The sequence below is a fragment of the Clytia hemisphaerica genome, unplaced genomic scaffold, assembly GCF_902728285.1.
Source record: "Clytia hemisphaerica strain Z4C2 unplaced genomic scaffold, Clytia hemisphaerica genome assembly, whole genome shotgun sequence".
NCBI classification, from domain to species: Eukaryota; Metazoa; Cnidaria; class Hydrozoa; order Leptothecata; family Clytiidae; genus Clytia; species Clytia hemisphaerica.
Window position 1 is genome coordinate 2,051,413 of NW_027103286.1, and position 26,984 is coordinate 2,078,396.

At 35.9% G+C, this 26,984-nt stretch overlaps 1 protein-coding gene across 1 annotated transcript; it reads left to right on the top strand.

The window, feature by feature from the left end:
• Window positions 1-252: 252 nt before the first annotated feature.
• LOC136806869 (LEM protein 2-like) lies at window positions 253-26,744 on the top strand. The gene is made up of 13 exons (XM_067063448.1): window positions 253-1,431; window positions 5,066-5,134; window positions 6,857-6,948; window positions 7,110-7,162; window positions 7,376-7,488; window positions 7,820-7,921; window positions 12,814-12,916; window positions 17,510-17,690; window positions 18,209-18,248; window positions 18,688-18,775; window positions 25,295-25,403; window positions 25,669-25,747; window positions 26,249-26,744. Exons 1-13 carry the CDS (start codon window positions 270-272, stop codon window positions 26,380-26,382), a joined length of 2,325 nt encoding a protein of 774 aa, XP_066919549.1. The 5' UTR covers window positions 253-269; the 3' UTR covers window positions 26,383-26,744.
• Window positions 26,745-26,984: the final 240 nt, after the last annotated feature.

Here is a 26,984-nt window from a genome sequence, read left to right on the forward strand (position 1 = left end):
AAAATATTATTTAAAATATGGATTTCTTACATCATTTTTTCTATAAAAACGAATCTTTTATTAGTGAGTACATATCATATTGTTCAATATTACCCCCTAAAACTTTTTTTTTGAGTCTGTATTTTTACCTCCACAATATTAGGATGTCATTTTGGATTTCTGATTTCTCAAGTTAATTCAGTAGAATTATTAATCTCCCTAATGTTATTAAGAGATACCTTGAGATATTAGTATCCACGGCGCGAATGACACACAGACTCGAATCCAAGATGGCGACCGTTAATGTGGCTGAACTGTCTGACAGTGAACTCAGAAAGAAGATTAAAGAATTGGGTAAGGAGGCAGGACCAATCACTAAGACTACTAGACATATTTGGGAGAAACGTCTACTGAAATACTTAGCAGAAAATGATGAAGTCGATGCTCCAGTTGTTGCAAAGAAAGAGAGGAGAAAGTCTGGTGGGAGGGCGGCGGCGGTGTCATCCTTAACCAGCACCACATCTTCTTCACGCTCTTCTAGTCGAACAAAAACCCCAACACGAAATTCTAAAAAGCTTGCTATGTTTTCAAGTGATGAAGAACCAGAGGAAGCATCTTTACGCTCCGTGCAAACCTCTCCAATAGGATTTCCATCTCCCAATGTTGTTGTAGCAGACAAAAAATTATCAGAAGATTTGACCTCAATCAAAACTGTTTCTCCAAAAAAAGTTAATGAATCGAACATTAATGTTAAGAGAAGAGCATCAAGTAGAGTAGTTTTAGACTCTAAGAAATCAACAAGTACAGCCAGAGCAACTTCCAGTGTTGCTGCTGATGATCTAATTTATCAAGTTCCAAAACCACCAAAGCTTTCAGAGTTTAGTGATGACGATTTCACAGACTTGGTATCAAAAAGGAGGTCTAAAGCATCCTCTCACGTAGTCATTAACTCTCACACTTCTACAAATGGTTTACATAATGATGACATAGACTTTAAACAGCGGGAAAATGTTTTAATGAAAAGAACATCAGTTACAGTTCCTTCATCAAGCACTCCATCTGCATCTCCCCTAAATTCAACCACTCGAATCTCAAACATAACAAGAAGAAACACACCAGATAGAAATAAAGATACATCATCCATTGATAAGGAAATAGAGGCAACTCTCAGTCAAGTTAGGAAGTCTTTTGTATCAAAGAAGCCGAGTCCTCTAGGGACCGCAAGGATCATTTCAAATACAAAAAAAGTTGAACCAGAGGAGGAAGAGGAAGAAACAGAAGATGAAGAAGAGCTGGAAGTCCAATTTGCATCCACCTTTTTAACCTTCCAAAACATATTAAAGAATAAAAAGACATTAATCAGTATTATATCACTGATCATCTTGATTTTTGCATTTGGAATTTATTTTTACACAGCTGGAGATAGAGAAATGAAACTTGGAATTACCCAAGGTATGGATAGCTTTATCAATTTTGCTCTGTTTTGCTTTATTCTCAAACTATAACGGGTTGTAAAGTGTCCATAGAAATCATAAAGGGAGGGATAATAAAACAATGTAAAAAGCATTTTTATTGGCTAGAAAATCATAAATACACCTTATCGGAAATTCCACCTCCTCGCGCTGTTGCTACGCAACACTTTTTGGGAGGTAAACAAAGCTCGATATTGCGGTTTTCAGGCAAAAAGCCTTACAAAACACCCAAAATATTGATGCCGAAAGAGCCTCCAAATCAACTGATGAACCACCGAAGTTGTTGTTTTTCTCTTTCTAATAGCTTCTGCTAGCATCTTGAAAGCTTTGTTCTGTTTGTTTTTTTCAAATTCATTGTATTTTTAGGAACATAAACAAGCCAGATATAAGCAAATGAGTTCTTGTTTTACGCGGGAACTTTTTTACAGGCATGGAATTCATGTAGTATATTTACGTGACGGAAATGTAGTGTTGGAGCTGGGCCGTACTACGCAAGCGTACTCCATGAATTGCAAGCCATACCGCCACTACTCGCGCTACCATTTATGTTTACCTCCCAATTTCAACGGATCCATTTTAGCGCTATTGTTTTTGTGGAATTTCCGATAAGGTGTATTGTAATTAATGAAATGTGACTCAATTCCAAGATCAATATTACTGTAAGCTGGTCCAGGGATATGTTATAGGGAAGCTGGATGAAGGACGAGAATTCCTTAGGGGTCTTCGACAAAAAACTTTCGAATTTTTTATCGGCATTGGGCCGATAAGCTTCAGACCCCCTCCCCCCCTTGCTCTTATCGGCCAAAATTTTTCAAATCCAAATTTAACATCTTCGAAAACACAATTTCCTCCAATCTTGTCCACCATCGCCTTCCCACCCGTCATCGTTGAATTTTTGTCTATTTGTGCACCAACATTGAGTTTGTTCATACCCGCATTGATATTATTAATCAAAACGAAAGATAAAACTACGGGATGAAGTCGCAACATTTCGAAGGAAAAGGCAGCGCGCTGGCCAATGAAAAAGAGTTTTTTATCAAAGCTATTTCAAAACTGTACCTGACTGTACTTTTAAAGTTGCAAATTTGCGCGCAAAGGTGAAAGCACCAAGTGAAATCATATGCTTTCAGTGGAGTTTGTGGACGAAATCAGAAAGAAATTGGCTGAAAGGATTTTCGTCTCAATACTTGTTTTTTTATCGGTATTTAGTTGGACCCCCCCCACCCCCTTATCGGCCCAATGCCAATAAAAAATTCGAAAGTTTTTTGTCGAAGATCCCTTAGCAGATTGCTTCTTTGTCTTTTCTTTTGTAAGGTGTTCATAATAGAAATCCCTCTCTCTCCCCTTGAGTTTTCTGTTTTTATAAGAAAAATGAAGCAGACAAAGTATTCATGCAGTACGTCTGGACATATTTTGCTATGATGTATGATGTTTTACATCAAAAAAATATTTGCAGACTAGATACCCCAAAAGCTTCCTTGTAAATGAAATCTAATTTTATCAGTGTGTGTTATGAATTTGAGAAGCTTTCATGATTTCTTTTTTAAACTTTCGGATGTAAATATTTTGACAAATAGTGTTTCAATTGACTTGAAATCTTTTTCCTTAATCAGACATACTGGCTTGCTATCTGAAAACATCAGTTAGAAAGTGAGGCACCCCGTGGTGTAGAAGCACGATATTTCAAATGAAAAAGTGCCATTTATAATCTTACAGAAGAAATTTCTTACATATAACTTTTGTTTTTCATTTTTTTAAATTGTCATTCACCAATGTTTTACAGACCCTCTTGCTAATTAAAAGTTTTTAAACGTGAAGGATAAATGCAGCAGCAGAGTCATTGGCGAAGAGGAAATCCAAAATTTCATATCAAATTTTAATGTCAGGGTTAGAGATAGAACAAGGCTTTTTTAAATGTGCGTTATCACCTGACTGGTGTAATGCTGACATTCCTCATCTAATTTCATGAATTAGAAAGGTTCAAATCACTGATAGCTAAGCAGTTAGAGAGAAAAAAAATATTAACAATCAGTGAAATTCAATCTTCCTTTTAATCTTATCTCTAAGAAAGGTGTCAGAATTAGATGGAGGTGTCTCCATTTTAGACCAACCTTAAGGTTTGTTGAAACTTTTCTTCACACTTACTTATACTTGGAATACTTAAAAGTAGTTCAATGCTTTGTGGCATTGTTGAAAAAACTTTTGAATCTACCTAAGGTAGATTGATAAGCAGTTATTAATGAATCACAATAATAATCATTTAAAGTTTTTGAAACCATCAAGCATACTTCTTGAAGTACCAGATGTCCCAGAAAAAAGTCCCCCTCTTTGAAGTGAATTTTCTTGATTTATATGGACTGTTAAAGAATCAATCCTTTTGATTTTGATGCATTTGAAAGAGGAAGGGTGAACTTGGATTTTGAGGGGTCATTTGTTGAATTTGGTCAAATAGATCAAAAGTTATTGTCTAAATGCTAAAACATTACTTTTCAAAAAAGTCGAAAAAGGCAAAAATGAGGGTATAAAGCCATGCAATATAAAGCAATAACCCAATGAATATATCCCATTCATTGTGAAAACGTAAGACCTTTGCTTGAACTTTTTCATGATTTTCTTCTTTCTTTTTTACATTTTCTAACCTAGTTTGCACCTTTTACTAATGCAATGCTTTTAAATTACCATGTAGTACTTACAACTTAGCCTGACGTCATACCATTAGGGTACAATTCAAATTTATTTTGCCAGGATTGAGAAACTGTCTTCAGGGTTATGATTTCACTCAGTGGGTAGGATACATGATTTCCAGTTTTAGTAAAATGTACATTTTTAACCCAAATACTGATTTCCTCATCATTGTAGCCTATGGCTATTTTAAAAATAATGCATTTTCTGAAAATCCTTTCATGAATGACCACTAATATTAACCGCCTTTCAATAATCAAATTATCACTGGTCAAATAATATGTATATATTTATGATATGCACCATTGCAATGTCTTCCACAGACCCAACAGCTGATTGGTTGAATGTGACGTATTGGCTCCATAGTGGGCACTTTAAAAAGGGGGGTTTGAGAATTTTACTGAATTTAAAAGAAAGGGGGGGCTTGTGAAAATTTCAAATAAAAGGGGTGGCTTGGACAAAAAGAGGGGGGGTTAATTTTTTAAGGGGGGGGCTTGGAAGATTTGGCAATTTGCAAAAGAGTGTTTCCCATTCATTTTTAAGTTTCTCAACAATTATTATATTTCCATTCATTTGAATGAAGCAAAATCTCTGTTTCTACAACTCTTGATGGAGTATGTTGTTAAAAGGTCGAAAAAAGAGGGGGGTTGAACTTAAACCTGGGAAAAAGAGGGGGGTTGAGGAATTTTCATTTTTAAGAGGGGGTTGAGCTAAAAGAGGAGGTGCCATTTTTAAGGGGGGGCTTGATACCCCTCTGCCCACTATGCTGGCTCACTGATTTTACGTCACTTATAACCAATCAGCTATTGGGTACCTGTGATATAATGTCAGAAGGCATTGCAATGGTGCATATCATGAATAGGCTTTGAAAAAACATGAAAGAGAAGTTAGACCATGGTAATTTACTAAATTTTCTATTTGTTTCCTTATAGATGTGGATACTGATAAGCCAAAAATCAAGGCTGCCAAATGTCTCTTCAATTACTTATCAAAGAAAGCTGGTAAGTTCTTTACAGATTTTATATTGTAATTTTTACAAAGTAAACAAATTTTTGTTCTTGCATATGTTTTGCTCTAATTTCAAAAATTTCATCGCAAAAATAAAGTGTAATTGTTACGCTAGAGGGATTTTCTGGTTAGTAGTATTCCTGGTGAATGAGTCTATCCAAAACAAAAAGAAGGTTAAAAGAATCACTTGATTACATGACCAATTCTAATATTACTTGTTTTTGAAAATATTGTTAGACATATTCCACTTTCTCAATATTTCAACCCATTTAAAATGTCTATTTTAAATTAGCTGGCAGTGTTTTTTCAAACCTCAATAACTTTTGATAGAATTTGAATTAAGTAGCAATTTTGTGCTCGTTGAAAAGACAAACAGGGGTGCGATATTGTCACAAAGAAAAAACGCAAAAAAGATCGGAAAATGAAGACTGAAAATGAAGAAGAAATGAAATATTTAGCTACAAATTTTTTAGTTTTTTTAATTTTAAATGTGCGTACACACCCCAGCTAAGAAAAAATTACAATCTTAACTTTTTATTCCGACATACTAAAAAAATAGGGCTGCATGGGCATGGTAAAAAAAATGGAGTGATTTTGTATGATTCCAATGGCCTTCCATTGGTTAGTTTTTTTTTCAGTGGATTTTGTAAAAATGTATATATACTGAAAACTAAATCTTGCAGACATCAAGTGTATCCTAATAAAGTGTCTTTCTTTCTAAGTGTCCCTTTAAAACGATTTTCATTATGACAGGAAACTGTATTTACCACAGCTTATCAGGCCATGGCAACCATATTGAGAAAACCAGACAAACAGGCTTTTTATAAGCAAAAGACCTGTCCCCTATGGTTACTTACTATTTAGAGATTTCAGTTATTCCTTATAAATGAAAAGCGTCATGAATTGTTTTCTTAAATTTATTTTCTAATGAGAGAACTTGAATTGTCGGATTCTGATCATTTTGTCTATGAATTAAGTATGTATATTCTCGGCGCCATTTTGTTTATTTTAATCTCCTCGTCATTTTGTGTGGTCTTTATACCTTGCTGGGTAAAATTGTCACCCCTTCTTACCTAGACAGGAGACCCGTCCTGTATTTAAATAAACTGATGTATACAGGACGTGTTCGGGCTGTGAGGCAGATGAGAAATCTGCCTCAAAAGATTTACAGTTTGAAATTTGAATTTAGCGCTGTCTTCACTTACTAAAATAAATTTAGAAAGTTGTGTTTTTTCTAAGAAAGTATGAACAGTGAAATAATAACAGAATGTGATTGGCTGTGTTTTCAACTGTCGTTGGGAGTTGAGAGATTCAAACTCCTAGCACAAACCAAGCTATTCATTTCGCCATCAATATATAAAAAAAGAAATCATAGCATGGATCTATAGGCTACATGTCACCTTCCTTAAAAAAAGCTTCCTTCATTATCATTAGCCTTGTCATTTTAGTAGTGATCTAAAATCACTAAAAAATAATCTGATTCGGGCAGACATGGCATGGTTATTTTTATAATTATTATAATGTGCTCGGTTCTCTTAAAATTTGCACGAAAAACCTCCCAAAAAATCTATCTACACAGCTTAAAAAATTCAAAATCTAGCGCTTTTAATCAGAAAAGACGGCCTAAGTAATGAATTATAAATATCAATTCATCTAAGAATTTCGTCGCTCTGATCATATCATCAGCTTTGGCACGTTAATTCTTTTTGTTACAGGTGATGTTGCTTGTGGATCTGGCAACGGTAGAAAATGGATAAAAGTTGCATTACTCGAACAGAAGCTCAAATCCTGTTTTACAAATGGAGCGGTATGTAACATACGTTTATATTCATTAGCATTTTTACGTACAAATTAACAAATGAAATGTTTCTTCCTTTTAATGGGAAAGGATGGAGCTTACTTCTTTGACTATGAATGTTGATTCAAGCAAGAGACAAATTCCTGATTGATATTTCCGTCATTTTTCAGAAAGCCAAAGAAACTATTGACTTCATCAAAACTCATTTTGAAGATAGCTTTGAGTAAGTCCAATTCATCTATTTTCTTTGCTTTGATCTATTAAACTTTGGTTCCATCTCTAATTTCCAGATGTATTAGTCGTTTGAGAACCTGCCAAAATGATATTAAAATGCCATACTCGAGAGCGAACCGACGTTTTCTTGAAAATGTTTCTTTTGGAAAATTAGCAAATTAGATTGTTGATTTCAAAAGAATTCTTATTTCCATTTCATCAGGTTTTCTGAAGACGGTAAAGAAATATGTTCACGTGTAGCATCCAAATCACTAGGCTGTCGTATCTCCATCGCGTTATCAGTGATCGTATACAGGCTATTTGTTGTCATCGCAGGTACAGCCATTAACTTTTTGTTAATTCGTGATAGCCGTCTATTATTGCAACCATTCTGAACTTCAAGTCATTTTTCCTTATTTAATATCAGGCTTTGATTTATTGTGAGCACATTTTATTGAGCGGCGTTGATATATGAAATCATTACAGTTTCAAATAGTTTGAATTCAAGACTTTCCATGCCCTAGAAAAAAAAGGAATATATTTTCTGTAATAGATTGTGAAAGAAGGGAATGTCCCAACCGTCCCCTGTTTATAATTTGTTGAAACCAATGATAATTTAAATCCATAGGATCAAGATTGAAAAAGTTTATATTTTTCTCTTGCACAGTTGTGATCATTGGAACGACGATTTATTTCTTCGTCAAACGACGTTGGATCGCTGATGATGAGGAGACAAGACAAATGCTCTATTACGTTGATAAAATATTAGGTCAGTATTTTTGGACCTACCGTCCGTCTGATGCAAGCTTTTCCCACGGTATTTCTGATTTTTTTTTTGCTCTATGATTATGTCGGATAAACCGGTTTTTTGGTATTTTCTCGAGTTTTCATCATTAGTTTTTTCTGAATTTTTGCTCAAAGATGTGAATTAGCAATTCCCAAAGCACAGTAGAGTCTGATTTTCGAGGAAAATTCCGGAAATCGCCGTTTTGTGCCGCATAGTGCCTGCTATCTTTTAGATATAGTTGACGATCTCTAAGACTACGTTCTAATATTCGATACATTCCATTATTCGATAATATTGAAAGTCGCCGTCAACAGGAAACTCTCATAAACGACGCTCTACTATTCGATACGCTATTCTATTCCCCTTGAGAATCGAATTGAAGAACGTCAACTATATATCTACTCTTACACTGCCGTCTTCTTTAACTAGAAAGACCAGGAATAGGCTGAAGTTGAAGTATTCTTAGAAGTTCTGTTTTGCAGTGAATTTACATAATATTGAATTGGATAAGTGCTTATTGATGAGGAACTGCAATAAAAATACTACGAAAAATCATTTAATCGTGGAAGAAGGGTGAACAATAATGTCATTACTGCGGACAAGGCTTGTACATGAGAAATTGGCAAAAATCAGCCAGTTGTTTATCCAGAGTCTCTATAATAAATCCATGATCTTATCAATTTGAAAAAATAACACCCTGCAGCTATTTTTAAGGTATTCTTGGTTTAAAGACTATCCTTGTATTAAAAGGCGTGTATCTAAACTGTGTAGATGTAGATAAAACTCCGGGGGGGCAGTGGGTTTACCAACTGACGGTATGTGCGGCGAAAAAATTGGCTTTTAGAATCGCACCCTTACAGTGCAAAAAAAAATCGGTGAAATTCATACCCTTACAGTGCATTTTTTCAAATTTTAAACTCTTTTAGAGCAAAAAAAATCAACATTTTCGAGCAAAAATTTGCAATTTTTCCCAGATTTGCTGAAATTTCCACCCTTACAGTGCATTTATCAAAAGTCCACCCTTACAATGCATTTCTGATATTTTGAAAAACATACCCTTAACCGCCGCACATACCCGTCGGTCAATTTGCCTGACTGCCCCCCCCCCCGTGATAAAACTTCATAGTACATAGTACCTAACCTCTTCTACTCATCTCCTTGTCACATAAAATTGTTGACCTGGCTTGCATACAACACTTTTTCAACGAAAAGTAAATGGCAGTGATCAAAGCAAATAGAAAAAGGTTACTTTTGATTGAGACCACAATAAAGAGGAAAGTCATAAATAGACACACGCTTGGTTGACCGTCTCACAGAGCGAGTTTTTCTCAAATAGTAGACGAGATCTGTGAGGTTGATTCTTTTGTTCCATTCATAGACAACATCTGGGTGTTGGTTTTTTTGTCGGCATCTAAAAATTACATTATCCACTGGGCTAGGAGAAATCTGTTCTTTCCTTTATTTGATAAAAATTTAAGAAAGTGAAAAACCGACGTATTCTTTTCTTTATTTTTCCTGTCTCGCCTACTACAGAAAGCGCTCCGTGTTGTTATTCTGAATAAAACATAAGTTGGATTGTCGGTAGATCGAAGATTGCTTCATTTATTTTGATTCAAAGGTGTCTTCTATAAAAAAGCCTATCGAATCTCAACTGACGTGATCCTTTCTCACATCCTTCTCTTAGCTCTGATGAAAATAGTCTTGATAATTCTTACTTGAGTTAGTCCTAAAGGCCCGTAATATTCTGAACTAATCATAACTTGACAAAATCAAAACTAAGTGTATCTAAATCTTGAAATCCTTGAGATTTGACCAGCAAACCTGGGGAGTTCGGTGATTACTGAAGAATGCTATGAAAACCTTGAAAAGACATCGTTTGAAGGTAGTTTTGAGCATTTTTATTTTGCCTAAAATTTACTCGCTTGCTATTATTTGTGAAACCTTATAAAGGCAATACAACAATAAAATGAAACAAATTTTTATGAAGACTCGACGATCAAAGTTCGTAAAAGTGGATTCAAAGTGTATTTACTTTTATGCTGTTTTTGTAGGTTTCTGAAGTAAGTAGAGAATTGCAAGACGGTGAAAAAGTTCATCTCTAGAAAAGAAGAAAAAAAACTTATAATCCCAACGAAGTTCATAATCCTTGAACTTTACTCTCAGAACTGTTTTTTCGTTTGTTTGAAGTCGTCTATTTTTATCAGGGCCTGAATATGAAAATGAGTTTTTCTTATCCTTTTGGCGCTTGTTTGGCACTTAACGATTCATCAGAGCAGATTATATCTCTACCCAAGAAAAGAAATTTTTGTGCTAAGCTGCATTGTAAGTTCACATAAGACGATCGACGGACTGAGAAAAACCCATTTTTTGTTTTGAAAGCAGAAAAGATATATAACTTTAAATTGTTAGCTCCCTTCCCTTCAGACAGTCCACGTCTCCACAGATACATACTTTTATTTCTTTATCTTAATTTGGCGCGTTATAGGGCGCTATTTTTTGTTTCGTAACGATGTTGAGGAGTCTGAGATAAAAACAGAATACTTATGGATGTCGAGACAGAAAATGTCCCTTTTTGTGAGTGACGAGTCTACTCCTGTCTTCGAAAGATTTTTATCTTTCCATGGCGAGCCAGGCTAAAACAACATGTAATTTTTGTTCAGGTTCAGGACATAAATGAAAGTGAAAACGTATAAAAAGGTATCGATTTTGAATTTATTTTGTGCGGGCCGGTGCGAGCTAATTGCAAGAATGCCACGTCTTCTTATGTACTTGTCTATTTTGGTACCTTTTTTTCGAAGAGCGAAACAGTCTTTTGTTATTCGTGTATGTATCAGTTTTTGTAATTTTTAGTAATTTTTGTGATGCCTTTCACTTATATATATTTTGTTGATCTTTCTGTCGTCTTCTTCAAAGAGATGTTTTATTTAAAGTCTTATCTTTAATCAAGATTTCTTGACTCTCAGCTACTCCCAAAATAAGGGCGACTTAAGATTAATTTTATCTTCAAAATCGTGTTTTATGGGCGACTGGCTCAACAAAATATGAACAGACAACTTGAGAGTTGTGAGGAGAAAGTAACGAACGAGACTTTGTATTTTAGATATCGCAATAAAAATATACTCGAAAAAAAAAAGAGAGCCAGTCGTTCTTAATTCGATTAGGATGTAACAAGAAAGGAAGATTACTATTTTAAAAGATTTATCCGTAACCAATAGCAACAGTGTGTATCAGCTGACTATTATTCTACCAGAAAGTTGATTTTGATTCGTACGCCGTCCGACTTCGAAAATTTGATTGTATTTCATAGGCACCAACTTATGATTCTATATTCTCTTTTTTTCAATTTTCTTCTTCATCACTATGTAAATTGTGACCATCCAATCTTATCTGTTACTAATCCTGTTTTAAACGGCTACATATATTCTTTGTAATATCATCGTCAAATGAAATTAGTCCGTCTACAGTCTAGTCAAATTCCATGTTCGCGAAAAAATGAAAAACAACTAAAAGAACAACTAAAGGTTTTTCATTTATGTCAATTGTATTATATTTTTATCATCAATCGGAAAAGGTATGCGTTATTTTTCCTATTCTCATACCTTCTAAACCATAGTGTCTCTTGGGACGTTATTGCATCGCGCTCGTATAACCTTGTATTAAAATGTTCTCGATATCTTGACAATTTTATTAACCATCTTATTTTGGCTGAAAAGATAAGCCAGATTCGGCACCGTTTTCTTTTTTTTTAATTATCCCGGCCATTCGGGGTGGGGAAGCTACCTGCTTGTAAGGTACCTTAAGGGAAGAAATTTTGACAGGAATTTAATTTGGCGGATGGCTTGAAAAATTTAATTTGGCGGATGAAGGACATTATTTGTCCAACTAACGCAATTAAATAAGAAAAAACCTGTTTTAAGGCATGAAATAGCACACATTTAGGGGAATAAATGCAGTAATTTAAATTTGACGGATTGTGGGAAAAAATAAATTTTGCGGAAACTTAATTGGTGGATTTTGACGAAACCCGTCAAATCCGCCAAATTTTCTTCTCTTAAAAACCCTATTTTTATCATTTTATTACCCCCCGTGTTTTCCACCAGGCTGGCACACTTTTGCTAATAGTTCGCTGAAAATTTTTTTTAACACTCTGAAAGTTTTTGACTTTTAATATAATCCTATTAGCAGCATGTATACCAAATTTTGTAATTATACACCGACCAGATCACTTTTTTGTGCAGGCATATCATAAAATCCAACTAAAACCCTGTAAAATCCCAAAATCTTAAATTTAGCATAACTTTAGATCTAGGCATCCAACTGACTTCAAATTTTGACAGGGATTTAGGAATCAATGATAGATTCTAGAAAATATTTTAACAATTTTCAAAAACTGCTGACGTCATCAAAAATGACGTCATTATTTTTTGAAAAAATTTACTCATTTTCTGCACGGATTTTAAACCTCGATTTTATTAGTATGTTAAAAGCCGGCAAATATGTTAAACATATTCTTTTTGGCTTTTAGAAATTTAAAACAGAATTGAAAAATCTCCATTCGTTCAACTTTAACTGCTATTTTATTGAATAGTACTTTTTCGATAATTGTGAAACTTTGCGATGACGTCATCATCTTTATGATGACGTCATCAACCCAAATTTTTTTCTATGAACTCCTTTTATGGTAGAGAACATTTGTGCCAAATTTCAAGTCCATACCTTTTCTAGATCAAAAGTTATGCAAGGCTGGTGGAAAACACACCCCCCCCCCCCTTGAGAATACAAAATCCAAAAAAGCCTGATAATAATAGGGTTAAGGCAGTTTATTCGGTGAAATAAGAAATTTTTAATTTATATTCCATCTTTTTTTCTTTCAGATGCACTGAAGAGACATCATATTTTATGTCAAACGAATAAAGATATCCCACCGTACCTACCGATACCACAAGTCCGTGATATGCTCATCCCCTGTGCCAGCAGGTTAATACTATCTCTCTTTTGGTCGATTGATTATTCAATTTTTCGAAAACCTTCGTGTACTTCGAAACATTTCCTGTTTGGTTTGCTACAGAACATGAATTGATTTTTAAAGAAGCCCAAGGTTTTAAGGTTTTAAAGAAACCCAGGGTTTTAAAAACCCAGGACTTTTATGAAAATCAAGACTGTACATTCTCGATGAGCACAAGTTCTTTTTTTGCATTTGTATTCTGTTGACACTCTGTGAATTACCGTTTTTCTAGAACGTCGAGAGAATCTTAGGCTCTGTTGTTTGGTCATTTTAAATTAATTCACCTTTCACGAGCATTAGCATTCAAATTATGGAGACTGTACTTACTAAGCTCACAGTTCTTCTATCTCTGTAAAGTTTAAAATTTGAATGTAGCAAATTCAGCAAAATATTGAAATTTTGGGCTCATTTGCCGTGTTGAATCCATTTTCTATCTCAGAAGGAAAGCTAGTTTTGACTGATGACAGTCTTTTAATTCAAGTAAGAAACTCAAAAAAAAAGAGGCGAGAAAGGTCTAATTTTCCTTCAATAAGGTGGCAGTCTGTTTTGTTTTTGTTTTTTTTCCGAGCATGAAAGAAGTTCGAGAAAAGTTTGTTGCTACATGTTGAGTACGCGACATGAGAAGTGGGAAGCAGACAAACAGGGGGTTAAAGAAAGAGCAGACTTTCTACCTTAGACAGTAGACTTTATCATTTGGCGCGACAGTGCTGATTAGTCTTTTTGAGAAGAAAGAGAAATAGAGAGAGAGATGGATACTTTTGGCTTGTGTTTTTCTGATAATTATGCTTTAAGTATCAGTACGGTTACTTACAGACGTACTTTTTGATTATAATCATAATGATGATGATAAGAATAACAAAATCTCCTTTTGTTGTGGTCTATTAATATACGGGGGATTTTTGTTTTTCTGTGTCTGATTTCCCTCATTCATGAACGATGGAGGCTCTTAATCATTAGACAGTTATAAGATGTGTCTCTCGTATAAAATACTAACTATAATTTTCTCTTCATTTTGATGTCCCTTCTGGTTGACTTGTATGTCTCCTTTATTTGGTCACGGAAAGCTTTGCGGTTTGAGTCTTGTACAATTGTTTGACCCTGATAAATAATGGACAGTTACTTTTGGAAGTTCCTTGTGATTGCACCTTTGATAAGGGTTGGTAGCTCAGTCTCGGTTGCTTTGTTTGTGACCATAAATATATTTGTTAAGTGGGTTGACGATTTTGGAAGATGTGCTAATGACCATTAGTGACTTTTGATTCGTACGACAAGTTTTTAATTAAATTATTTATATAATGAATTCCAGATTCCAAACAAACTACCACGCATTATAACCTCTTTCTTTATAAACACGGTGGTAACCGTTGGGCGAGAGTTTCTGAAAGTGCTCAGTTCTGCAGATAAAATTTAGTTATCTAATATATTTAGTTATCTAGTTATCTTACAATGGATATAAAGAAAGGGTTAATTAGTGATTTTCGTGGTGATCGCATACACTGGCTAACGATAATATCGTTTGTTTTAAATAGCTCAGACTATATCATAGCGCCAGTAATGAGTGTAGAAGAGATAGGAAGCTAGATCTGAGACATTGATAACCGTTCAGGTATCGCTTGTTCGACCATCTCTTCTACTGAGAGGTTCTTTGTAATTGGTTTCTGTGGTTCACAGACGTCTTCTTGTGGAGTTCGTGTTTGTTAGTTTCGTTAATAGCAAGATTATTTATTTGCACTTTTGAGGACGGTAGAGTAACTGAAGCGATTTGGAATAACCCAACATCGAGGACGGTAAAAATTGTGATTTACCGTTGTCTTTTTCAGTCAGTAAACAAATCTAAACAAATCAGAAGCTAACCGTCTCTGTCACATAAAAACACACATACATAAACCACTTACCTTTATATATCCCTGGACCAAGTTACTCAATGCCGGCCAAGCAAAATATTATGATTGGATTTTTTTTTTGAAATTGGTACCCGCGGAGAGAGCGCTAGATCTAGTTTCACTTGTACACTAGTAATGATGTAGCGCCGTTTGTCGTTAGGCAAAGTCTCAAACACTACACTGGCTTCTTTGCGGGTACCAACTTTCAAAAAAACTTCGATCAAAGATGGCGGATATGCTTGGTCCAGGGATATATAAAGGTCAGTCAGTGACCATTGAGTTTCAAGCCCGAAGGGCTAGAGGTCAATCTCTAACCTTTCTCAGGCAAGAAAAATCGAAGCCTTAAAATATACGCCGTATTTTTGATGACGGATTGAATCTAGCAATTCTTTTGTTTTCGAGTGATATATTTTTCGAAATTAAGCGGTAAATTTTAGTTTCAATCTGTCATTTGTGTAAAAACCAGGCGGGTCGCTCAAGGCCGCGCAACTTTGGTAGGATTTGTTGGCTTCAAATCCTACCAAAGAGATTGACCTCTAGCCCTTCGGGCTTGAAACTCAATGTCAGTGACATAAACCCGCTATTATGAATTGAACAGCTGAAATGTAACCTTGACTCTTCGTGAAATGCAATGGCGAATCTGGAGGAGTCTATAATCCGATAATGAGTGTTTAATTTTAAACTCGCTGCTTATATGGAAACAACGCTCTCCACCGTAAAGTTTTTGACCATGCTAGTGGTTGTCGGTGGTTGTCGGTGGAGCTTACTTTGTTGGTTTTTGGTCATTAAAACTTCTGACAGTCCTAATTCGCGGGTGGGCTCCCTCTTAAAAAAGTCTCGAAATTCTATCTACTTTCGAACCAATCACATGCCGTTGAGTCCCACGAAAGATACTACGGATTCTAAGGGTTGGCCCACTACTATTTAGGTGTTCTGACTGAAAAAACACCTACACCTAGATATAATAGAGTACGACAAATGATTTAAAATTTTATTAGAACGTTATTCTAAACAGAAACGAACGCCGGTAGACACGAGAAAAGTATAAGAATAACCCTCGTCCTCCGTCTGTCTCTTGGGTATTATAACTTTGGTTTTGAAGGTCGCCATTTTAATGGTATTTTAACCATCTTATCTGATATTCTTCATTCTGATTTTTAATCTGAGTGGATTGGAAATTGGTACACCTCCTTTGATCTCACCTTAATCTACTTCTCTTTCCTTCTTCTTCTTCATTTTCGCTCCTCGTAAAGTGCAAAAGCTTCTTTCCTTTTTTATGCCTCTCAAGTTAAAGATGTATCCTTTTTTTATTCTTTTCTATGCTTCCTTTTCATGAGACTATTCTTCTCTTTATGTTTTAACGTAATAAAGATGAAAAACATTATAAAGAGGGGAGGGAAAGAACACTCAGTCATTCGGTGAAAAAGAAAACAGCGAAAGACCAGATTGAATATTAATATGAATTTTGTCTCATGCTAAAAAAGTTCAAACGTGGTATTGTCGCCTTGTGAATTTGCAACTTTTTTTTTTCTTTCTCCCTTGATTTTGTGTCTCAAGACTTCAGCCTGTCTCCCGGCTTCTTACTTTCTGACTACCCTATTCCTCTTTTACTTATATTCGGGTCGCTGTCGATTCTCTTTTTTGTCTCTTATTATTTTTCAGAAAAAAAGTTGTTTAGGTTGACAACGTTATGTTTCTTGATTAATTTTAGACATTAGCTAAAATAGCTGGTAGGTTGGGTAATTCGGGACATTGAAGATTGGGTTCAATGCTTGAGCTTTTTCTGACAATACCTGTGTGCATGGGGTAACATAGAAACCGAATGTGAACTGGACGGTAATATTTATATGAAATCATCCACACTTGTTCCCTGTTCGAATTTCGAAGCGTATTTTTTAGCTTGAAAACCTTTTTGCAGCTTAGAAACCTGGCTTTGAAAAACAGTATGCTTTGGATGAATTTTTTCGAACTTGTTTTGTTGTTTTTGGTTTTTTAGAGTGTTTAGCCAGGTAGATGAAAAATGCTGCAGTCTGCTTAGTTCGTATTAGTGAATAAAATCTCACTAAAGCCCGGGGGTACTAGGTTTGCGAGGTGACGGGTATGTCCGAGCCAAAAATCGAAAATCGACTCTTACGAAAAAATTGGCGTTTTTGGGGCCCTTAGAGAGACTTTTATCAAAATGAGAAAGAGAAAAAAATAACGTTTTTGTCGATTTTCACCCGATTTTTGTCGAAATTTTTGAAAATCACGACCGTTTGAGGGAGGAAATTTCGATTTTCGTGAATTTTGGACCCTTACAGAGACTCAATTTGCTTTTTAATGGTTTTTGTACCCATTTAAAAGACTTTTGAGGGTAGGGAAAAGGGACCCTTATGGCTCGCACATACCCGGTACCCATTTTGCCTAAGTACCCCCCCCCCTGCACTAAAGTAAACTGTATACCATCGTTTGCTCTTGGGGAACCTCCTGTGCATTCGGCTCTTTCCATTGAATAATTTTTTCTGCTAGTTTTCATCAAATAAACTTCCATCTCTTTCCCTGATTCTTCAGTATTTAACCTCCTTTTCACATAGTCTATTAGGTATCCGAGTATGGAGAGTTCGTATCTTTTCTTCTTACTTTGTCCTGAGAATGAAATCTGGAGGAAAATATACTATTCATGACTTATTTTTAACTTTATAGAAAGAAAATGGCAAAAATTTGGCGAAAAGCAGTCGACTTTTTGAACTCGTCCGATTCGCGTGTTCGCGTGGAAACACAACAAATCGCAGGTGAAGATTTCGAGGTTTGGAGATGGATTGGTGTGTGCATTCCAAAGCCCAGTAAAAAGCAAAAGAAAGAAAGCCTCTCAAGTCCACGACATGTAAGATATCTTTCTCTTTAAAACTTAAAACCCCTGCAAAGTCCTCCGCTTTGGTTAGACGAGGATAGCTCAAAATGAAATGAAAAATTCTCGTAGATGCCTCACTTCCAAAGGCAGTAGCGATCTGTTTTCGAGTTAATTTTTCTTTCGTTTTTTGTATGTTTTTAAGACTTCTTTAGATTTTTACTTCTATCTTCCCACACGCAGATTTTTATGGTATTATAATACTTCGCTTTCGAAACTAGACGACCTCCTTGTGAAGACTTTCGAAACGACATTGCTATTTTTATTCCAGGAAAAGTTTGTGGTTTTAATTTTCGTACCGGAGGAACTTTTTTGAAACCAGACAGTCGTATTTGACAATATATGTCGAAATGGCAAGAACTGTCATCACGGAAAATATTTCCAGTACAGGAAGATGGAGCACCAAAAAGGAAATAACAGTTCAAGATTTTGCTTATGTACTATACGTTCTGTTTTTTTTTTGTATTATATTTTTCTGACTTTCAATTTTTCAGCTTCAACAATTACAATCCTGTAAAAGCTGGCAAGGGCGAGGTTAGTTTACTTAATTAAACATTTCCTTATATAATATAATTTTAATCATTCACTATCAAGTTCTGCTACCAAAATTGGCTCAAAATTTTATTTCTTAAGATGAATGGAACCTAGTCCAGTCGTTTTTTTTGTTTTTTTTTAATAGAGCCCATAAAAGCTTAGCAAGTTTCTCACACGGTTTTTATTGATTGCTTTGAGATAAAATTTCGTTTGGATTTAATTTTGCAGATTTTAAGTCCAAAGGGAAATTTAAAAAGGCTCATCCGCGAAAATAATTCCCCGCGAAATATTTGAAAATCCATACTTGCTCTTTTCAGCATGAAAAATTAAAAACTTTAAAAACTGTGAAAATTATCGCCATTGCTATATATCCCGTCAAAGTACTCCAACGTCTACCTACTTCCAAAACAACTGAAACTCTTTTTTTTTTTACTTTCAGCGTTTGACGAGATAAATGATGTTGTAAAAATGCCGATTGTTCCCCCTACACCTTGTTTGAAAATTAGATACCTCCATGAAGGACCAGAGTAAGTTATTCCATTCCATCGGAGTTTATCAGTGTTATTTTGTGGTTGTTATTTACAGTTAACGCTCTCTAACTTGACGCTCTACTATTCGATACTCCATCAACAAGAAACCCTCATAAACGACGCTCTACTATTCGACGCGCTCCCTTATTCGATTCCCCTTGTAAAATAAATTAGAGAGCGTCAACTTTACTTTTATAATAAACATGTACTGTGGTAATAATAAATTTACAATTTCGTCGTTCTACTATTCGATACGCTCCCGTTATTCGATGAAAATCCAATTCCCCTTTGAAAATCGAATTAGAGAGCGTTAACTGGTAATTATGTTGTATGAAACTGGTTCGTTTCTACGCGTATGGGATATTAGGTGAGAAATATCTTCTTCTTTTCGAGGACTTTCTATTTATATTTCTAGTCAGTGTTTAAGGGTTAGAAGGGCAAAATAGTTTTCCTTTTTATTGATGTCAGATTGAATACTTATCTTTTCACCATTCATTACGGGAGAGTGAAAGTGTTCTGAATCTAAGGTTGATATTGAATTTGAAATTATCCCTAATTGGCTAAAGTGAAATTTAATTTTTTATCAATTAAGATGATCTCTTTGGTTTTTTAAAGATTATGTTATTTTCAGTAACTAAAGTAAAAAAAGTCACTATAATTTTAAAATACCTTTCCGGCAATTTATTCCTTTTAATTTTTGCAGTAAGTACTAATTGTAAAGTACTAATTAGTCAGCCCCGGTGACTCTTCAAATCGGTTCGACGATTTTTTTCCCGCTGGTCGTCGTCGTCGTTAAGACTTTCATTTTTAATTCCGATTTCGGATTATTTTCGGGAAACAGGATTTCGGGATTATTTAGCGCGCGGATAAAATAAGAAAAGAAAAAAACACATAACATAAAAAGACGCGTATAATTAATAATAAGAAAAAAAGAAGAGAAAAAAAATTCTTTTTTGCGTCATATCCAATAGTTAATAAAAGATGCTTTTGCATTGTAAATAAAGAGGGCATACCGGATAAGTGGGATGGGGGAACCCGGGAACCTAAAGTGGGAACCTAAATGAACACCTGAAAAGTGGGATGGGGGAACCTAAGTGGGAACCTAAATGAACACCTGAAAAGTGGGATGGGGGAACCTAAGTGGGAACCTAAATGAACACCTGAAAGTGTGATGGGGGAACCTAAGTGGGAACCTAAATGAACACCTGAAAAGTGGGATGGGGGAACCTAAGTGGGAACCTAAATTTTTATTTTTATTATTATTTTTTTTATTTACGATCTAGTTTTTGTTCACTCTTGATGCAATACACATTGTTTTTTATTAGCAGCTCCAATTTTCGGGTCAGGGCTGGGGTCGCTTAGCATTTAACGGATTCTAGCTCGTTTTTCTTTCTGTACCAACCAAACAGTACAGCGTGTGAATACACTTCATTAATTAAAAATGTTTGATAGTAAAATAGACATATTGCACGGCTTGCCACGTTTCAATACACATAGGCATAGGGGGCACTCAAGGTAAACGACCTACCGTACGTGCGGCCCTTTTTTCCAAGCTTCCCAAAGTACACTGTAAGGGTGGAAATAAGCAAAAATGAGAATAAGTTCACTCTAAGGGTTTCAAATTTGGTCAAAGGACTGGCTTTTAGAATTTCATCCGAACAAGTGTCATGTTTTAACACTGGGTAAATTTTGGAACATCAAATATGTCCATCCCTATACCATAGCAGGATCTGTTCTAGAACATGTTGACCAAGAAAAAGATCTAGGAGTGATAATCGATAGTGACCTGACCTTTGAAGCCCATATATTCAGTAAAATCAAGAAAGCTAACTCTATCGTTGGCTTGATTAGCAGGAGCTTCGAATTTCTCTCACCAGATATGTTTCGAACGCTTTTCATTGCATTTGTCAGACCCCATTTGGAATATGCACATGTAGTATGGTCTCCAAGGCTAAACAAACATATCAAAGCAATTGAGGGCGTCCAACGAAGAGCTACAAGGCTAGTTAGTTGCTATAGAAACTACTCATACGAAGATCGGGTACGACTCATCAATCTACCTAGCCTAAAGACCAGGTGGCAAGTTGGTGATATGGTGGAAGTTTTCAAGAACCTCCACATTTATGACGAGTCTATAAGATCAGAGAAATTTACTCCTCGAACACGACCACGACGTCAGCATGATTACGAGCTTCAAAGGAACTTTGCTAATGACGGTATGAGAGGCTACCAAAGCAACTCTCTTTTTCACAGAAGTGTGAAACCTTGGAATGATCTAGAAGAAGATATTGCTGAAGCACCATCCTTACAAGTCTTCAAAGAGCGTTTGATAAAAGAAAGGGAGAAAAAACTTTATAAAATGTAAAATCAAAAGTTCTGTTTCATAGAGGTCAATAGACCTGCGAAATATATTGCTATAAAAAAAAAAATAATAAAAATAAAAATTTAGGTTCCCACTTTAGGTTCCCCCATCCCACTTTTCCGGTATTCATTTAGGTTCCCACTTAGGTTCCCCCATCCCACTTTTCAGGTGTTCATTTAGGTTCCCACCAGGTTCCCCCATCCCACTTTTCAGGTGTTCATTTAGGTTCCCACTTAGTTCCCCCATCCCACTTTTCAGGTGTTCGTTTAGGTTCCCACTTAGGTTCCCCCATCCCACTTTTCAGGTGTTCGTTTAGGTTCCCACTTAGGTTCCCCCATCCCACTTTTCCGGTATTCATTTAGGTTCCCACTTAGGTTCCCCCATCCCACTTTTCAGGTGTTCATTTAGGTTCCCACTTAGGTTCCCCCATCCCACTTTTCAGGTGTTCGTTTAGGTTCCCACTTAGGTTCCCCCATCCCACTTTTCAGGTGTTCGTTTAGGTTCCCACTTAGGTTCCCCCATCCCACTTTTCAGGTGTTCATTTAGGTTCCCACTTAGGTTCCCCCATCCCACTTTTCAGGTGTTCATTTAGGTTCCCACTTAGGTTCCCCCATCCCACTTTTCAGGTGTTCGTTTAGGTTCCCACTTAGGTTCCCCCATCCCACTTTTCGGTGTTCGTTTAGGTTCCCACTTAGGTTCCCCCATCCCACTTTTCAGGTGTTCATTTAGGTTCCCACTTTAGGTTCCCGGGTTCCCCCATCCCACTTATCCGGTATGCCAATAAAGAGAGCTAATTATAGAGCAGAGAAAGCATATATGGAGAAAGTGAGTATATCAAAGAAATTTTTTTCCTTCGAATAATGTTAAAAGTTATATACTGGGAGTTTCAAAACATCGACCAGAAATGGCGACCACGACCAGCGACCACGACCGGCGACCAGATAAATTTGGGTTATCGAGTTTTTCCTCTTTCTCCACCTTAGAGTCTTTCTTCTATGATCAATTACTTATCGAATTGAAGAGTAAAGCTCACCCCTGTCTCACCTACAGTAATTATAAAGCCACGTGCAAAACGTATAGAACAGCCATTTCAACGCTCTTGGAGCTTGAATGGGGTGTCAATTTCTATCCTTTTGTATTTTCGGCATCAAATTAATTAATGGCAAATTTTTCGCTGAAATTTATTTAAGAAGCTTTATATTTGATCATTTGTCAAAATAAGTCATTTTGACAATGTAAGGACAATAGAATAATTGATGAGATTGATATCTCTAAAACTGCCCTTCCCAGCTTTTGCCTACTGACAATTTCTATCTATTCATACTAAAGGCATCTCATTCAGCATAATTAAAGTATTTGGTGTAATAAAGTTTACAGGCATCACACTTAATTGCCCTGTCAATATTTTTGTCAAAAAGTGTCACTTTGTCTAGAAAATAACTGGTAACGTCAAAGGTCACTTTTAGTATTCTAAGCTACAGTAATTTTCTAAGCCACGTGCTCAGTGGTTCATTTGAAAGCCACACCAGGACTCGATTTGGATGTTCTCTACGGTGGAGAGAGCAGATAAACTCGATAACCCAAATCTATCTGGTCGCCGGTCGTTGTCGCTGGTTGTGGTCGCCATTTCTGGTCGATGTTTAGAAACTCCCTTATATACTACTTGTAGACTATTTCTTCTATCTGGGTCTTTTATTATTGTCATGGAAAGAGTATAACAACAACGGAATAAATCTTTTTCACCGACTTCTGCTTTGGATACGGATTCCACTATGCACTGCTCTGTTTTCTTCTGAACGTTTCAAGCAAATAGATACGTTCTTTCAAGCTGCTCAGATTTTAACAAAGCCAGATTTCTTATCTGTACTTCCTATTAATCCTTCTAAGCCTTCTAAGCATTTTGGGCTGACTTTCCAGCGCAGCTGGTTTATTCTCAACTTCAGTTGAGCTACAATCTGACAATGTCTGTCTGTCTGTGTGTGTGTGTGTGTCTGTCTGTCACAAAAACTTTAGGGCAGCCTGTAGACTTCAAAAATGCTTGGATTTGGCTGAAATTTTGCACACTTGTTCCTTGGGTGAATATCTGGGGGTGTTTTTTTCTTTTTTTGAAAATTTTGATTTTTGGGGCCTGGGGACGAGTTTTTCGCCAAAACGAGGCTAAAACCTTGGGGCAGGCTGGAGACTTCAAAAATGGTCCGATTGGGCTGAAATTTGGCACACTTGTTCCTTGGGTGAATATCTGGGGGTGTTTTTTTCATTTTTCAAAATTTTTGATTTTTGGGGCCAGGGGACGAGTTTTCGCCAAAACGAGGCTAAAACTTTGGGGCAGCCTGGAGACTTCAAAAATTGTTCGATTTGGCTGAAATTTTGCACACTAGTTCCTTGGGTGAATATCTGGGGGTGTTTTTTTCATTTTTCAAAATTTTTGATTTTTGGGGCCTGGGGACGAGTTTTTCGCCAAAACGAGGCTAAAATTTTGGGGCAGCTGGAGACTTCAAAAATTGTTCGATCTGGCTGAAATTTGCACACTTGTTCCTTGGGTGAATATCTGGGGGTGTTTTTTTTCATTTTTCAAAATTTTTGATTTTTGGGGCCTGGGGACGAGTTTTTCGCCAAAACGAGGCTAAAATTTGGGGCAGCCTGGAGACTTCAAAAATTGTTTCGATCTGGCTGAAATTTTGCACACTTGTTCCTTGGGTGAATATCTGGGGGTGTTTTTTTCATTTTTCAAAAATTTTGATTTTTGGGGCCTGGGGACGAGTTTTTCGCCAAAACGAGGCTAAAATTTCGGGGCAGCCTGGAGACTTCAAAAATTGTTCGATCTGGCTGACATTTTGCACACTTGTTCCTTGGGTGAATATCTGGGGGTGCTTTTTGCATTTTTCAAAAATTTAGATTTTTGGGGCCTGGGGACGAGTTTTTTACCAAAACGAGGCTAAAGCTTTGAAGCAGCCTACAGCCCTCCAAAATGGTCGGATTTGGTTGAAATTTGGCACACTTGTTCATTGGGTAAATATCTGGTGGTCTACAATTGGGCCTATGAATAATTTGAAGCCACTGAAGTTGAGCCCAGTGCGTTGCGCACGTTCGACTATTATAGATATAGCGCTTGAAATAACAGAAAAATACCGGTATTTGCGTCACTTCTCCACCTGTGGTGTACAACGAGATCTCTACCTTTATAAACCCCACCCCTTTTCACTGCTATCGTTGAGTGTTCTTCATTTAAGACAAAATTGTATGATATCAGTCAAAATTATATTTTAATTAAAATAATACTACAAAACTTCTAACTGGAAACGTTCTCTTTATCGTCCCTTTATCAAATTTACTGGTCAGAAGCAAAACAAACTTTGAAAATAATGCACACTATGGAATATGTTTTTACAAAAATAGTGATAGTCGAACTCGTTCTGTGGCCTTATACATAATAGCGAGTTTATGTATTCGAGATAAAAAGAGGGGGACGGTATCGACGACGGTAAAAACACCAAGATACCGTCGTCTGTTTAGGTACCTTAAGGGAAGAAATTTTCGCGAGAAGAAATTTTCGCGGAATTTAATTTCGCGAATGATTCGATTTTAAAAGTTTCACGGAATTTAATTTCGCGATTGAGAAGAATTTATCAACTTAGATTAACTTTTAAGCATCACGGAGTTGTTTATATTTGTTTATATTTGATAAAAAATACACGTTATAATGCTTAAAAATCAATTGTGTCCATCTTTTTTTGGTAATACCTAGTCAAAAACAACCAAATAAAAGAAGAAGAAAAAAAATCAAATTTCGCGGAATTTAATTTCGCGATTTAACAATTTTGGTGTGTTTCGCGGAATTTAATTTCGCGAATTATGCCCAAATTCGCGAAATTAAATTCCGCGAAAATTTCTTCCGCGAAAATTTTTTCTCGCGAAAATTTCTTCCCTTAAGGTAAGCAAAGGCGATATAGAGCCGTACACCAACTTTGTTTTGTATCGATTTCACTTACCGTAGCCCTCGATATCCTCCAATACATAAACTCGGTAATGAAAGACCTTGGCAATTTTAAGCATTTGACGGTTAACCCATTTGACGATGTGTTATGTAAAGATCCTACAAATAAGTCTCCAATCCCTAACAATCCTAAAATTTCTTTCGAATCATTTCATTACAGAGAAAAGGAAGCAGGTTGGGAAGAACAAGTACAGAATGCGGTGCTGGAGAAATGTCAAGAAGCTGGTGGTGATATCCTTCACGTCTTCGTTGATAAAACTTCTAAAGAGGTACAGTACACAAACTCGCTATTTTATAAGAATTCTCGTTAACATATAGACAATTTTGTAAATCGTATCAGAGTCTACTTCTAATTTTTGATGACACTAAATTAGACATCGAAAAACCTGAAGTGGTATCCATGCTATTGTTAGATCGACATCCCTTCTGATTTGAGTTAAATTGATTTGATATTATTCAAGTGAAATCAGAAAAAGGATGCATACAGCTAAAGTTTTCAATGGTTGAAATATTTTGAAATACTTTATTCTACAGGGTTGTGTCTACGTCAAGTGTTTGAATATTGAGTCAGCTGGCAAATCGTTTCGTGCCATGTACGGCAATTGGTTTGATGGTATGTGAAATTTCTCTCCTTCTTTCTTCTTCAATCTTGTTCAATCGTACCCAAAATAGTATTTAGGTGGACCTGACTGAGAAATGAACTTAAAACCGTATAGCATCTCAAAAGCTAACCTTCAGATACCATTGACTGAAGACTCAGAACATGACATTTAAGAGTCACATGACCGGAAATTTTAATAAACGTGGGGGGCGACCTAATTGCCGGGGGGGTTGGAAATTGTACTTCTTGTACTTCCCAAAATTAAGGTAAATATAGGCTAAAATCAGGTTTTTTGGAGCAAAATAAGGTGACTTCATTTTGCCAACTGAAAATATTCTTAAAAATTAATAAACGTCCTAATAAGGTCCGTTGGGGTTGGAAAATTTTCGAAAAATTAACAAGCGGGGGGGGTCGTTTATTTGGCACCTAAGAGTATTGTCTTGAACTGTGTAGCATTAAATCTATTAAATTAAATTGTATTTACTTAATTTTTCACAATTTTTTTCTGTCTAGGTCGATTAGTAATCGTGAAATTTGTCACATTGGCTCGCTATCACCAACGTTTTCCTGAAGCTCTCGCCCATACCGCCCCCTTACGACCTTCAAATACCATCGATTCTTCAATGAACTGGAATCTCTCATCCTGAACATGAGGGTGGTGAGAGGGTGTTTTTACAAAGTTCCTATCAATACTAACCGTTGTTATTCGGAGAGAAATGTCTCAAAGGGTTGGGATTTAATTCGTGCGTATGTCGCCAAGACGATCAAGTCTAAGCGAATGGGTTCCATGAATTTTTCGTGGTACGACGCTCTTTAAAGAAATAACAGGATTCATCAGGTCAAAACGGGAACATCGATTTTCGATCGAGATTTAATGGAATTTGAGCCCTAACAGATTTTGTACGTCAAAAACATTTCGTACGTGTTGTATTTTCCAGAACAATATGTTGATTAATCTACAGAACAAACATTTTTAAGTTGAAAACATTCACCGAATTTGTTACAATTTTTTTCAAAAGCTGAAAATTATTATTATAAGTATTATGATACACGTTTTTTTTTTTATAAGAACGTCAAAAATTTTCGAAGCCTTCGGATGTTCTTAGTTTTTTGGATTTGAAGCCTAAAAATGTTCTTAAAATGTTCTTATTTTCAGCATTTTTTGAGCATTTTGATGTAATTTCTTAAGAAAATGCATGTTTTTAAGTCTCCAAAGTCTTAGAATGTTCTTAGAATGTTCTTAAACTTT